This window comes from Talpa occidentalis, unplaced genomic scaffold (genome assembly GCF_014898055.3).
Source record: "Talpa occidentalis isolate TD23 unplaced genomic scaffold, MPIMG_talOcc4v2.1 talOcc4.3, whole genome shotgun sequence".
Classification (NCBI taxonomy): Eukaryota; Metazoa; Chordata; class Mammalia; order Eulipotyphla; family Talpidae; genus Talpa; species Talpa occidentalis.
The window spans coordinates 4,929,072-4,942,035 of NW_023603184.1; the positions used below are offsets into that span (position 1 = coordinate 4,929,072).

The 12,964-nt window shown below is 46.3% G+C and overlaps 1 protein-coding gene across 1 annotated transcript in view; it reads left to right on the forward strand.

The window, feature by feature from the left end:
• The window catches only part of LRP4 (LDL receptor related protein 4), a 44,243-nt gene that overhangs the window by 22,931 nt on the left and 8,348 nt on the right, over nucleotides 1-12,964 (forward strand). Inside the window, exons 26-37 of the mRNA XM_054699230.1 lie at nucleotides 1,139-1,301; nucleotides 1,421-1,646; nucleotides 1,992-2,295; nucleotides 3,281-3,499; nucleotides 3,658-3,792; nucleotides 4,609-4,717; nucleotides 6,211-6,355; nucleotides 6,647-6,760; nucleotides 7,173-7,308; nucleotides 10,035-10,102; nucleotides 10,660-10,747; nucleotides 12,195-12,336. Coding sequence (XP_054555205.1) covers nucleotides 1,139-1,301; nucleotides 1,421-1,646; nucleotides 1,992-2,295; nucleotides 3,281-3,499; nucleotides 3,658-3,792; nucleotides 4,609-4,717; nucleotides 6,211-6,355; nucleotides 6,647-6,760; nucleotides 7,173-7,308; nucleotides 10,035-10,102; nucleotides 10,660-10,747; nucleotides 12,195-12,336 — 1,849 coding nt within the window. The remainder of the gene's footprint in view (nucleotides 1-1,138; nucleotides 1,302-1,420; nucleotides 1,647-1,991; nucleotides 2,296-3,280; nucleotides 3,500-3,657; nucleotides 3,793-4,608; nucleotides 4,718-6,210; nucleotides 6,356-6,646; nucleotides 6,761-7,172; nucleotides 7,309-10,034; nucleotides 10,103-10,659; nucleotides 10,748-12,194; nucleotides 12,337-12,964) is intronic.

Here is a 12,964-nt window from a genome sequence, read left to right on the forward strand (position 1 = left end):
TCCACTCCCAGTGACAGCATAGTTCAGAGGCTGAAAGCATGAGCCTGAGGTTCGGGAATCCAGGATTCCAGTTCTCTCACCACTAATTAGGTGCATCTAACACTTTGGGTCTAGGGTTCAACCTCCCTCTGATCCTCAGCTCTCTTAACCTGTAAAATATGAGTGACAGTGAAAATGCAAGCCTTGTGGCCCTTGTGAGGATTAAGAAAGAGAATGCACACAAGGAACTTTTGCTTTTTTCTCATTATGAAGAGCACAAAATAGGGCCTCCCTGGTGGCACCAGGGGTTAGGTCTCAGCACTATGAAGCTCTCAGGCAGCCACGGCAGCATAAGTTCGATCCCTAGGCTGGGAGCTGACCCACATGGCGCAGCAGACCTTTCCTGTTGCACCCACTGCTCCCCTCAGCAGTGTATTTCAGTCAGTATGCCTATTCTGCTCCCCACTCTGTGTCTGGTGAATCCTCTCACCCCCCACACATCTGGCCTGTACCCCAGTTCTTGTATGCATAAATAAATAAAAATAAATCTTTTTTAAAAAAGCACAAAACTTAAAATTTACCACCTTAATCACTTTTAAGTGTACTATTTAATGATATTAAATATATTCACGTTGTCGGGCCTCCCTGGTGGCGCAGCGGTTGAGCGCTGGGTTGCGAAGCTGCCCGCGGCCTCTGCGGCGCCGGTTCAATCCCCGGCTGCTCCCCGGCCACCAGAGGAGGGTCCCACATGGCGCGCAGACCTCTCCTGCTGCCCGCTGCTCCCCTCAGCAGTGTACTTCGGTCCTTCTGCCTGCTCTGTTCCCCACTCTGGCTCTGGTGAATTCTCTCACCCTCCCGCGCTTCTGACTGTACCCAGTGCTTGTATAAACAAAACAAACAAACAAAACCAGCAAACAAATAAATAAAGCATGCCTCTATAAAAAAATAAATAAATAAATAAATAAATAAATAAATATATTCACGTTGTTGAGAAATGGATCTCTAGAACTTTTCATCTCATAGATCTGGAACTCTTGCACGCTTATACAACAACTCCCCTTTTGCATGTAAAATACTTTGCACAGTGTTTTGCAGATTGCAAATATCCACAAGATACAGTAGCTGTGGGAGTAGCCAGCGAGTCCTCTTTCTTGCCCAGGTTCATGTACTGGACAGACTGGGGGGAGAACGCCAAGTTGGAACGGTCGGGAATGGATGGCTCGGACCGGACCGTGCTCATCAACAACAACCTTGGGTGGCCCAATGGACTGACTGTAGACAAGGCCAGCGCCCAGCTGCTCTGGGCTGATGCCCACACAGAGGTGAGAGTCCCACTCCTGCTGCCTCCCGGAATCCTGGGAAGATCAGAGAGGCTGTTTGGAATCTCTACTGAGGCTGCCAGTCTGCTGACAGCCATCCTTTCCCTCCCCTTCCTCTGCAGCGCATCGAGGCTGCAGACCTGAATGGTGCCCATCGGCACACGCTGGTGTCACCCGTGCAACACCCTTACGGCCTCACCCTGCTCGACTCCTATATCTACTGGACTGACTGGCAGACACGCAGCATCCATCGCGCTGACAAGGGTACTGGCAGCAATGTCATCCTGGTGAGGTCCAACCTACCAGGCCTCATGGACATCCAGGCTGTGGACCGGACACAGCCACTGGGTGAGCAGAAGCCCTCAGGCAGTGAACCAGAGCCTCTGGCTTTCTGAGAGCATCTCAGCATCAGGGGTATATCCAGGGCCCAGAGCTCCCTTTACAGTCAGAGCACCCGGGACTTTCCTCAATCCCGTTCCAGGATCGGGTGTACCCTCTGGGTCGGCGGGTACTATAACTGCATGATGCTGTCACTGTCCAAGCACTCATCCATCTGCTTCTTCCCTGCCAGCCACTGAATCCTGCCATTTACAATAGCAGATAAGCAGGCACCAGAAACTAGAGCCCTTGTAAGACTCAGACAGCTTTCCTGTCTGGGTGTCAAACTCCTGCTTCTCTCTCTCCCATTGCCAGGTTTTAACAAATGCGGCCTGAGGAACGGCGGCTGCTCCCACCTCTGCTTGCCTCGGCCCTCTGGCTTCTCCTGTGCCTGCCCTACTGGCATCCAGCTGAAGGGCGATGGGAAGACCTGCGATCCCTCTCCTGAGATCTACCTGCTCTTCTCCAGCCGTGGCTCTATCCGGAGGATCTCTCTGGACACCAGCGACCACACGGACGTGCACATCCCTGTCCCCGAGCTCAACAACGTCATCTCCCTGGACTACGACAGTGTGGAAGGGAAGGTTTATTACACAGATGTGTTCCTGGATGTTATCAGGTATGAGTCTCCCTGAACCCCCAGAGGGCACCGACCTGCCTCTGATCCTGATGGGTGAGGTTATGGTCTGTGTGGCCCTCTAATGGGATGGAGCCATTTGGCAACTTAACTAGTGAGTTCTGACTCATTTGCTGTGTAGTGTTATCACACAGAGAGCAGATTCCAGCCTTTTTTGTGTATTTATTTATTTAAAGATGCATAGAAGCCCAGCATGCAAAACAAACAAACCATAGCAGATAAAGCCTATCCCTACCGCTGGGTTCTGTGGGAGCGCTCAGGCACCCCCAGGACTCACCGATGCAAGGTCGTGTCGCTAGCCCTAGTACCTGTCATATAATCTGGGAGCCCTGGCCAAATGCCAAGGCTTGTGATTGTTCACAAGATTGGTTTTTTGCTTTGTTTTATTTTTTATATAGTTTTATTTTATTTTTATTATTCTTAAAGTGTTTTATCCTGACTCAATGGAAATCTATGATGCCTTGCTAAGAGGAGTTTGCCATGGCAGATATTCTCACCCAGAAGGACAGGGCATTCCCCTTTGCTCTCCCTGAGGCATGTGTTAGACTCTTGTGCTGGGGGCAGGTGAGCAGAGCTAGCTCATAAAAACCCAGTAGTTGTGACCAACCCCCAATCCTGAGATTGAATTCCCTGGTGTAGGACTTCAATAAATAAATGCAGGTAAATTTGGACTAATTTACCTTTCTTATAATCACCTCCCAGCAAGCCCTGTCTCTTCTTTAAGGGGCCCTTTTGGCAAGACAAGGGTCTAAACTATTTGCAGCAGGAAACATTCTGTCCTCCCAAGAGAATTATTCATTAATTCTACAAATGTTTTGAGTACCTACTATGCTAGATACCGAGGAATGTACTGACAGATACTCGTTCTCCGCCACATGAAGTTCAGTTTTGGTATTATGGCTCAAAGGGGTTTCTGACTATTGCTTAATCATCTGGTCACTTGTCCAATCCATGGCTGTTTTTGAAGGCGAGCAGATCTGAATGGGAGCAACATGGAGACAGTGATCGGCCGTGGGCTAAAGACCACCGATGGGCTGGCAGTGGACTGGGTGGCCAGGAATCTCTATTGGACAGACACGGGCCGAAATACCATTGAAGCATCGAGGCTAGATGGTTCTTGTCGCAAAGTGCTGATCAACAACAGCCTGGATGAGCCTCGGGCCATTGCTGTCTTCCCCAGGAAGGGGTATGTTAAGGCCAGCAAGAAAGAGGCCCAGGGACGATGGGCCTGGGGAAGAGAAACCCTAAAAGAATGCCCTTCTGTTTGTGGGGTCCTCTGTGTTCTCTCAACCTCTGCTTGCCATCTTCCTATGCCTTGGTGATGACGGTCCTGTTGTGTCTTAGATACCTCTTCTGGACAGACTGGGGCCACATCGCCAAGATTGAGCGGGCGAATTTGGATGGCTCAGAGCGGAAGGTCCTCATTAACACAGACCTGGGCTGGCCCAATGGCCTTACCCTGGACTACGACACCCGCAGGTGGGAATCCTGTCCCCAGCGACTTCCTGGCAATCGGGTGGGCAGAAGATGATGGAGAGGGTTGGACTGGGGGTGGGGGTAGGGTGGGGAATGTTTGAGATTGAGGTTGTGAAAACAAAGAGAGAAAGCTCCTTGATAGGTGGAGAAGAAAAAGCAGTGAGGAGGATGAAGGAACATAGTCTTAGAGCAGGAGTTGCTGAGTCCAGCCCTCAGCCCTCAGGTGGGTTTTGTTTGTCTGAATCACCGGTCCCACTGCTCCCATCCATTTAAGGGCTGACTTTTTGCCTTTGTTACTCTCCTGATCCCTTCAGACTGGAATTTCCGACTCCTGATCTAAATAAAAGTGTTCATGGGCAGAGAAGAGGGTGAGGGGAAGTTGAAGCAGCTAGTGCCCTCATTGCCCTCAAAGAAAAGGGAATCAAGGTCAAGTACAGAGTTGGAATGGGCAAGAGGAACAATTTCCTTTCACCTCTGTGAGATCCTTGTAGACTGATGTGCTGTTTGTAATATTCATAAGAAGTTGGGCTTAGATACTGGGTAAGAGTCAAAGGATCATCGAGTTGTTAAAGATGAGTTTGGGTGGTGGCTCCTCCGAGATCACTGGACTGTCCACCCCTCCCCAGAGCACCTCCAGACTCCCCATGTGAGCCCCAAACTCTCTCTCTTCAGCTGTGGGACTCAATGACTTCCCAAGGGTACTCCTTGACTGCTCACAGATCTGCCAGTTCAGCTGAGGAGGGAACAGATAGCTCTTCGGGGAGAAGGGTTGGGCTCCCCAGCAAGGGTTTTGAGCAGCCACCCTTCTCTCCTTCATAGGATCTACTGGGTCGATGCTCATCTAGACCGGATAGAGAGTGCTGATCTCAACGGGAAGCTCCGGCAGATCTTGGTCAGCCATGTATCCCACCCCTTTGCGCTCACTCAGGTACTGGCTCAGGAGAGAGGTAACTAAGCCTCCTTGACGGGGTTGTTTCCTCAGGGTTCCAAGTTAGCCTAGTTGCTACTCAGTAAGCATGCTATGGAAGCTCATTTTTGGGGTGTTTCCTGTATAGTGTAGCCTTGTTACCATGTACCCAACTACTCCTGCCCCATCACTCCCACGTTCCAACATTTGAGGGAGTATCTCTCAAACAGGAGTATACAGAATCAGCTGTGGAACTTGTTAAAATGCAGCTTCCTTAGTCCTGGATTTTGAGAATCTGCTTCTTGAGGGTTGGACACAGGGTTGTGCATTTTAGCAAGTTCTGCCATTGGTCCGGAACCTTGGTCCCAGCAGCTGAGCCCAGGCACCTCGTTGGTGGCAGTGGCTGGGAGCCATTGTTTTGAGCCAACCAGCCAGTCTGTGAGTGTTTATTGATTACCTCCAGCGTGCCAACTTAGGCTTCACATTTGTCTGTGACATTAAGTAATGGCAACTTCAGACAAGATACTGAACTTGTCTAAGCTGTTCTTCCTTATACAATAAGTGAGCTTGAAAAGCATTCCTCCTGAACTATACACACTGCATTAGCACAGTGTGTGGCACTCAGTGCACGCTATTTCTCACTTTTCATTTGTACTAGCTTTCATTTTGGAACGTTCTGACCCTGTATTATTAGGGAAAGGGAAAAAAAGGAGATCTACCAAATCTAGAGCCAAAACAGGGATCCTCATTCAATCATTTAAAAATCTTTTTCACTTTCTTAAAAACATCCACTCTCTTTTCTGCATTATATCCTACCCATCCATAAGGTTTGGTCTGGCTTAATAATAGGCATTTTTTTTCATATTCCAACTCTAAAACTACAGGATAATACTGAGTATCGTTTTTCAATCTACAAGTTTCCCCTGGGATGTCTGATGGGTACTTTGCAACCGCCTTCATGGCCCCTTCCCAGACCTTGGCATCCCTTTATTAGAAGGCAACTTCCCACAGAGATAAGCAGGAGTTCTGATGTAAGACACTGAGTGAAAGATCCAGAAGAGGAGGGACCTTAGAAGGACCTCCTCCCCTAACTTATTCCTGATTTGCTATGTACAGGAACTCATTTATTCACTGAGCCACTCAATCAGCCAACAGAGGACTAAGTGTTAGGTGCTAGAAATTGAGAGGTGAATGAAATACAGTCTTGTCCATAAAGAACTTAATCTGGCAGGGTAGACAGACATATACACAGATGGCCATAGAGTGTCACTAGCAGAAGTGAGGACATGACACAGAACAACATGGAGGAGAGAATGGTGACATCTGCATAGATCAAGAGAGACTTCCTGGGCAACAGCAATGCTGTATCTGGGGATGCTCAGAAGTCAACCCAGTGGATAAGAGATGAAGAGGGCATTACTGTAGGTGGAACGTCCATGCTGAGGCATGCACATTGGGCCTGAGTCTGACTGTTGAGTAATATTTTCTCTTTTCGGGGTTACTCTGTTGAGTAGCAAGACCGGTGGATCTACTGGACAGACTGGCAGACCAAGTCAATCCAGCGTGTTGACAAGTACTCAGGCCGGAACAAAGAGACAGTGTTGGCAAATGTGGAAGGCCTCATGGATATCATTGTCGTCTCCCCTCAACGGCAGACAGGTGGGCTGCTGGGCCCCAAGCCTGCTGAACCCCCATGAGCAGTGGGTTTGGCTGGTCACCCCAAGGACTAGCAGGGACCAAGACAATTAGAGCCACAGGAAGAGTCTTTTGGTTCACATTGTAAGAACTTAGATCTTTGCAGCCCCCTTGGGGTTATACCTCTCCTGCCCTTTCACCTGGGAGTAAGGGAGCTCTGCATCTCCTTCTTTTTGAGAAGTACCAAATTGTAAGACTTCTGTCCCAGACCAGATAATCTGTCCCAGACCAGATACTCATTTGCTTTGCCTCCAGGGACCAATGCCTGTGGTGTGAACAATGGTGGCTGCACCCACCTCTGCTTTGCCAGAGCCTCAGACTTTGTGTGTGCCTGTCCTGACGAGCCCGATGACCAGCCCTGCTCCCTTGGTGAGTTGTTCTGGATGCCCCTTGGATCAGCAGAGCAGAGGATCAGCAGCCTCAGCTTCATCTTTCTGGTGGGGCTCTCCCTCAGCAGAGTGGCTGGGAATAATGAGTTTTGACTTTGGAATAGCACAGATCTGGGTTTGTCTGTCCTCTGGAATTTACTAGAATGAAGTTTCAGGTCTTCTGATTCCATGCTCCCTTTAATAGCCTCAACATTTTTCTCTCTTCTTGACCATGTGGACATCTAGCAAATCCAAAGCTAATAATATTGGAAACCAAATCATTAATTATAGTGTTAAGAAGGGTTTCTAATGAGGGTGACCAGGATTAGGGCAGCTAAAAGAGTGCTTTGTCAAGCTCTCCAGTGCTCCTCTTGGACCATCGCCCACTCCAGTCCTTTTTTTTTTCTCCCCAGTACCTGGCATGGTGCCTCCAGCTCCCAGGGCTACAAGCCAGAGTGAAAGGATCCCCGTGCTACCCAACACACTGCCTACCACCCTGCGTTCTTCTACCACAAGGACCCACACATCTCTGGAGGATGTAGAAGGAAGGTAAATGGCTTCAGTGTGGGATTGAGGGTCCTTTGATCTGAACACCACCCCCTGCTGGCAGAGAACCCTGGTCCTAGCTGGGACTGGCAGATGGGAGACAGATCACATCATGAGCCAGCAGCAATGGTTCATTAGGCCTGGAGAAGATATTTAGACTTGTAGATGTTTGCAGGTGATTGTCTTTTCAATTCTAAGGGCAGAAAGCTTTAAGAGCAGCTTTAGAAGGGCCTCCCTGGTGGCGCAGGCAGTTGAGCGCAGTGCTGTGAAGCTGTCCGCAGCCTCTGCAGCGTGGGTTCGATCCTGGCCAGCAGAGGAGATACCCACATGGCGCAGCAGACCTCTCCTGTCTCGCCCACTGCTCCCTTCAGCAGTGTATTTCGTCGTCTGGCTGTTCTGTTCCCCGCTCTGTCTCAGGTGAATCCTCTCACCCTCCCACACATCTGGCCTGTACCCCAGTTCTTGTATGCATGAATAAATAAATCTTAAAAAAAAAAAAAAAAAAAAAAAACAGCTTTAGATACCCCAGAGGTTATCTCCCCTGCTGCCTTTCCCTCTATGACATTTGCTCACATAACAGATTTAGTATGTGATCATATCCTACAGTTTACTTCTGAGCCACCAACTCATTGTGGTCTCTGTGAGACCACTTGGAGCTTCCTCAAGAATGTGATGACCTAAGCTATACGGGCCCTAAACACTCAAGTACATGCATGTAGGAGAGCATTGTGTCTGCAAGCACACACATGCCTCATTGTTAGATAAGCAAGAATAACCATGAAGTCAGGGATAAAATACTCTTGTATTAAATTGGAGGTGCTGTCAATTTAAGAAGCCTCCTGACTTAAGAGGTTAATCTAAAAAAACAACCAACAGCAATTGTGAGATGCTATGGATTATAAAACACATTTCCTATTTCAGAGATACTAGAGTATTTAAAAAAAGCCACATCTTCCAACTGACAAAATATGATGTTACATTCAATTCAGAGAAATTCTTATGACATTATATTTTATGTGTACTACACATTAAATATCTGGAAATACAGATAGCAATAAAGAAGAACTAAGTACCCATAACCCCATGTAATTACTCTTACTACTTTTTATTTGATATATGTACATATACTGTAAAATGATTACACAATAAGTTTAGTTAACATCTATCACCACACATAATTACAAGTTTTTTCTTATATTGAGAACTTGTAAGATCTATCCCCTTAGCAACTTTCAAATGTACAATATATTATTGTTGACCATCATCACTGTGCTACCCTGTAACATCCCCAAGACATATTTACATATTTACCTTATAAGTATCTATCTATCTGTCTGTCTGTCTGCCTGTCTTGATAGATAGAGAGATAACACCCAAATTTCCACCATAATTTTCCACCAATCTGTTCTCTGTATTTGAGTTGTTTTTTTTAAACAGATCCCACACATCAGTGAGATCATACAATATTTATCTTTCTATCTTTATTTCACTTAACATAAAGCCATTAAAGTCCATGCATGTTGTTTCAAATGGCAGAATTTCCTTATTAATTCTTTTTCATGACTAAATAATATTCCTTTCTCTTTCTCTCTCTCTCTCTCTCTCTCTCTGTGTGTGTGTGTGTGTGTGTGTGTGTGTGTGTGTGCGTGTGCATGCGTGCACATTTTCTTTATCCATTCATCCATGGATGGGCTCTTTCATTGTTTCTATGTCTTGGCTGTTGTGAATAATGCTGCATGGGAGTGCACACAGTGATTTCATTTCCTGCTCTTAGTACTTTGATGTGTATCTTTGCAGACACTTTTCTAATAGAAGAGTTTCTTTCATCATAATATACTGGTCTCTTTATTTTTAATATCAATAGTAACATAAAAGATAAATTAATACTTGATTTCAATTCTGAAAGCAGAAATTTAGTAATAATCTCAAATAAGAACTCTAGACTCATGTCCCTAAAATTGTAAGTTCTGCATGTGACCAAATTCAATCTATATGTCCCATTTTCTTTTTTTAGAGTAGTTTAGATAGAAAAGCACCAAGATATAAATATGCTTTCTCAGTAACTTTTAAATACTATCAATCATTATTAATCTCTGATTTCTTTCAGGTTTATTTAGAAAACTTTGAGCCCTGTTCAGATTATTTTCTTACTGTCAGAGTTCTATTTGAAGATTCAATGCTTCTTTGTTTCAAAGGCTCTAAGACCATTGGAGCTTTGCTCTAGCCTTTTAGGAGATGTCTTTAATGGCCTAATTGTAACATGCCATAAAGAAGTTATCTTCTTTGCCTTTTAAGTTCATTTTCTGAATACTCCCTCTGAGTGGTTTGCATATTGTATAACAATAAAGGGAAGGAAAACAATTTTTTGAGGTCTGTCTCATGACAATCCTTATCCAATCAGAATTTTGCTTGGCTGGTAGCTTAGCTTCTTCCAACTCACCCTGGTAGCTTAATAAAGCGTACCATTGGTGTCTTGCTGTTCTTTCAGCAGACTTCCAGTACATTCCTTTTCAAAGAATACCTATGTGAAAACACATTTCAACATGAGGTATCGTCTTGAACACAGTGACTCACATTGATGTCTCTGTATTTCCTAGTCCTGCCCTTTCCATGCTCTGACTTCATTGCCTTTTGCCCTGCCCTTCACAGGACTTGCCCCCTTCCGTGGAGGGAAGCAAGATCTTGACTAAATACAAGCAGCCTTCATATTCAGTTTTCTATGCCCACAGATGCTCTGAAAAGGATGCCCAGCTGGGCCTCTGTGCACATTCCAATGAGGCCGTCCCTGCTGCTCCAGGTAAGCCCTGGGTGCCCAACTGTTTGGGGAAGGAAGATATAAGGGATCTTAAGTCTACACTGATATCTTCTAGAACCTTCACGGGGAGTTCAGGGTTCAGGGGTTGGTGAACCCTTCTTTTAGATTAAATCATTAGAAAGAATAATCATTATAGCTACCACTTATGGAGTGCTTTCCCCGGGTCAGGCATTTATTAAGCCCTATATTTGTGTGTGTGTGTGTGCATGTTTGTGTGTGCATGAGTGTGTGTATTTAACCCTATGAGCAATTTATTCTTCATACTTAAATGATGAGAAAACACACGCTCAGAAGTTAAGCATCTTGCTCAGGTTACATGGCTACTAAATGGTGGAACTGTGATCAGAGAGGCTCGCAGAGTGAGCGGTTTCCTCTCTGCCCCTTACCCCATCCTCTGTGGTCCCTCCTCTGAGACGAGGCCTGCAGTCATCCTCAGATGGTGTGGGATCCGACACCCACAAAAGGAGCCCCCATCTTCGCACCCCTTGCAGCGGCTGGAGGGTTGTTGGTCCCTGCCTAACATCTCTCTCTCTCACTAGGGGAAGGACTTCATGTCAGCTATGTCATCGGTGGACTCCTCAGTGTTCTGCTGATTTTGGTGGTGATCACAGCTTTGATGCTGTACAGGTAACCTTAGCCTCCCAGCTCAAGGCCTTGTGTTCCTTGGTCATCACAAACATGTCTGGGATCTCCTGAAGCTCAACCACTTGTGATTCAGCCTCTGTCCAACCTTATTTGAAGGTTGGGTCTGTGCTCTGAGTAGCTGAAGGGAAGTTTCCTAAATACTCCTTGTTCCCCAATCACATCCTAAGAAGTTCCCTCTTTACATGTCCAGGGGGACCCTGGGGACTTGGATGTGGGGGACACAGCAGGTATTTGCCCAAGGTCACACAGTAAGAGGGAAAACTTGGATGGACTCCAGCACCTTGCTTTTTCCACTTCCCACACTACCTTAAACCACTGAACTTGGAAATAATTTTCGTTTCACATAAATACAACCATTTTTGCCATATTGGTTCATGTCATTGCTAGGTAGGGATCATCCTTGGAAAGTGAATGTGTAGTTTTCAATTTATGACCCATAATCCCTACATATACATACACACAAACATATACATGCATATGTATTTCCCCCACCAAATGCTTTAAATACAGCTTGCAGCAAAAAGGTTAGGATTTTCTGCTGCTGCTGTGGCTCCCACTAATGATAACAATAGCCACTGTTTAATGACAAGGCCACAATGACCTTTCACTACAGATATTATTCTTCCTCACTTTACAGGTGAGGCTCTGAGGCTTAGAAGGTTTAGATTATACCCACTACGTTCCCAGCTCATAAGTAGCAGAGGTGGGGCTGAAGCTAAAACTTGGTGTATCAGTTACCTATTGCTGTCCAGCAAATCACCCCCAAATTTAGCAACTTAGAATGACAACCATTTATTATCTTGCAGTCTCTGTGGGACAGAAACCTGGAGGTAGCTCAGCTGGGTGTCTCACCACAAGGTCTCTCAAAGTGCTGAGTCCAGGGATCTGTTGGGCCTGCGGTCTCTTCTCCAGGCTTGACAGGGGAAGGATTGCTTCTCAGGCACATTCATGTAGCTTGCAGCTCAGAGGTGCACTTGCCAATCAAATGGCAGGTATCTTTGCTGTGTACCTAGGGCCTTGGGGTTTCTGCAAGTGACACTCTTGGTTCCTTGCTGGCTGTTTACTGTATACCTCCATCATTGGTTTCTTGCCTTGTGGACTTTTCCATAAGACAACTTAAAACATGGTGACTTGCTTTCCCCAGACCAAGAGTAAGAGAGATTGAGGAAGGGAAGGCAACCTTAGAGATGGAAGCCAGAGTTTCTTGGTAACTTAATCTGCTGTCATCACTTTTGAGTATTTTAGTCAGTAGAAGTGACTCACCTGGTCAACCCTCACTCCTGGGGCGGGGCTTCAGAAGGCCTAAGTACCAGGAGGCGGGGATCACTAGGGCCACATGAGAGGTTGCCTACCACACGCAGGTTATAACTTCCCCAGGATTTATCCCCTAAAGATCTGAACTCATTTCTCATCACCTTTCTTCCTAAAGACACAAAAAATCCAAGTTAACTGATCCTGGCATGGGGAACCTGACCTACAGTAACCCCTCCTACCGAACTTCCACTCAGGAAGTGAAAATTGAAGCCATCCCGAAACCAGCCATGTACAATCAACTATGCTACAAGAAAGAGGTAAAAATTAAAAAAAAATTTTTTTTTTTTTTGGAATGGGGAGGATTATGCTCTAGTTGCCTGAATAGATCAGAAAGGGATTTTGGAAGTTACAGTGAGCAGAACTGAATGTGATTTGGGCTTCTGGAGAGATCTAGAATCTCTCAACGACTAGCTTGAGGGACCCTAGTAAGAGCAAGGTCAGAAAGCAGATTCCAGAAAGTTTAGATCTGAAAGCATGTGGATGGGTGTGCCCCTTTCCACCAGGAGGTATTTTCCCAGCTTCACTGGGAAGCTTCAACTTCTCTCCCGAAGTTGACATTCCCCTGCACTGGGGCTGTGCCTCTCTGAAACAACCCCACATTTCCTACACAACACCCTCTAAACCCAAAGTCCCTGGACTCTCCGGATTCTAACCTCTGATCCAAGCTGTTGACACCTCTGGCTGGGAATGGCTGACTTCTTGGTGTCTCCTCTTATCAGATTCTTTTTTAAAAAAAGATTTATTTACTTATGCATACAAGAACTGGGGTGTGGCCAGAGATGTTGGGGGAGACCTCTGAGACAGAGTGGGGAGCAGAACAGGCACACTGAAGAAATACATTGCTGAGGGGAGCAGTGGGCGAGACAGGAGAGGTCTGCTGCGCCA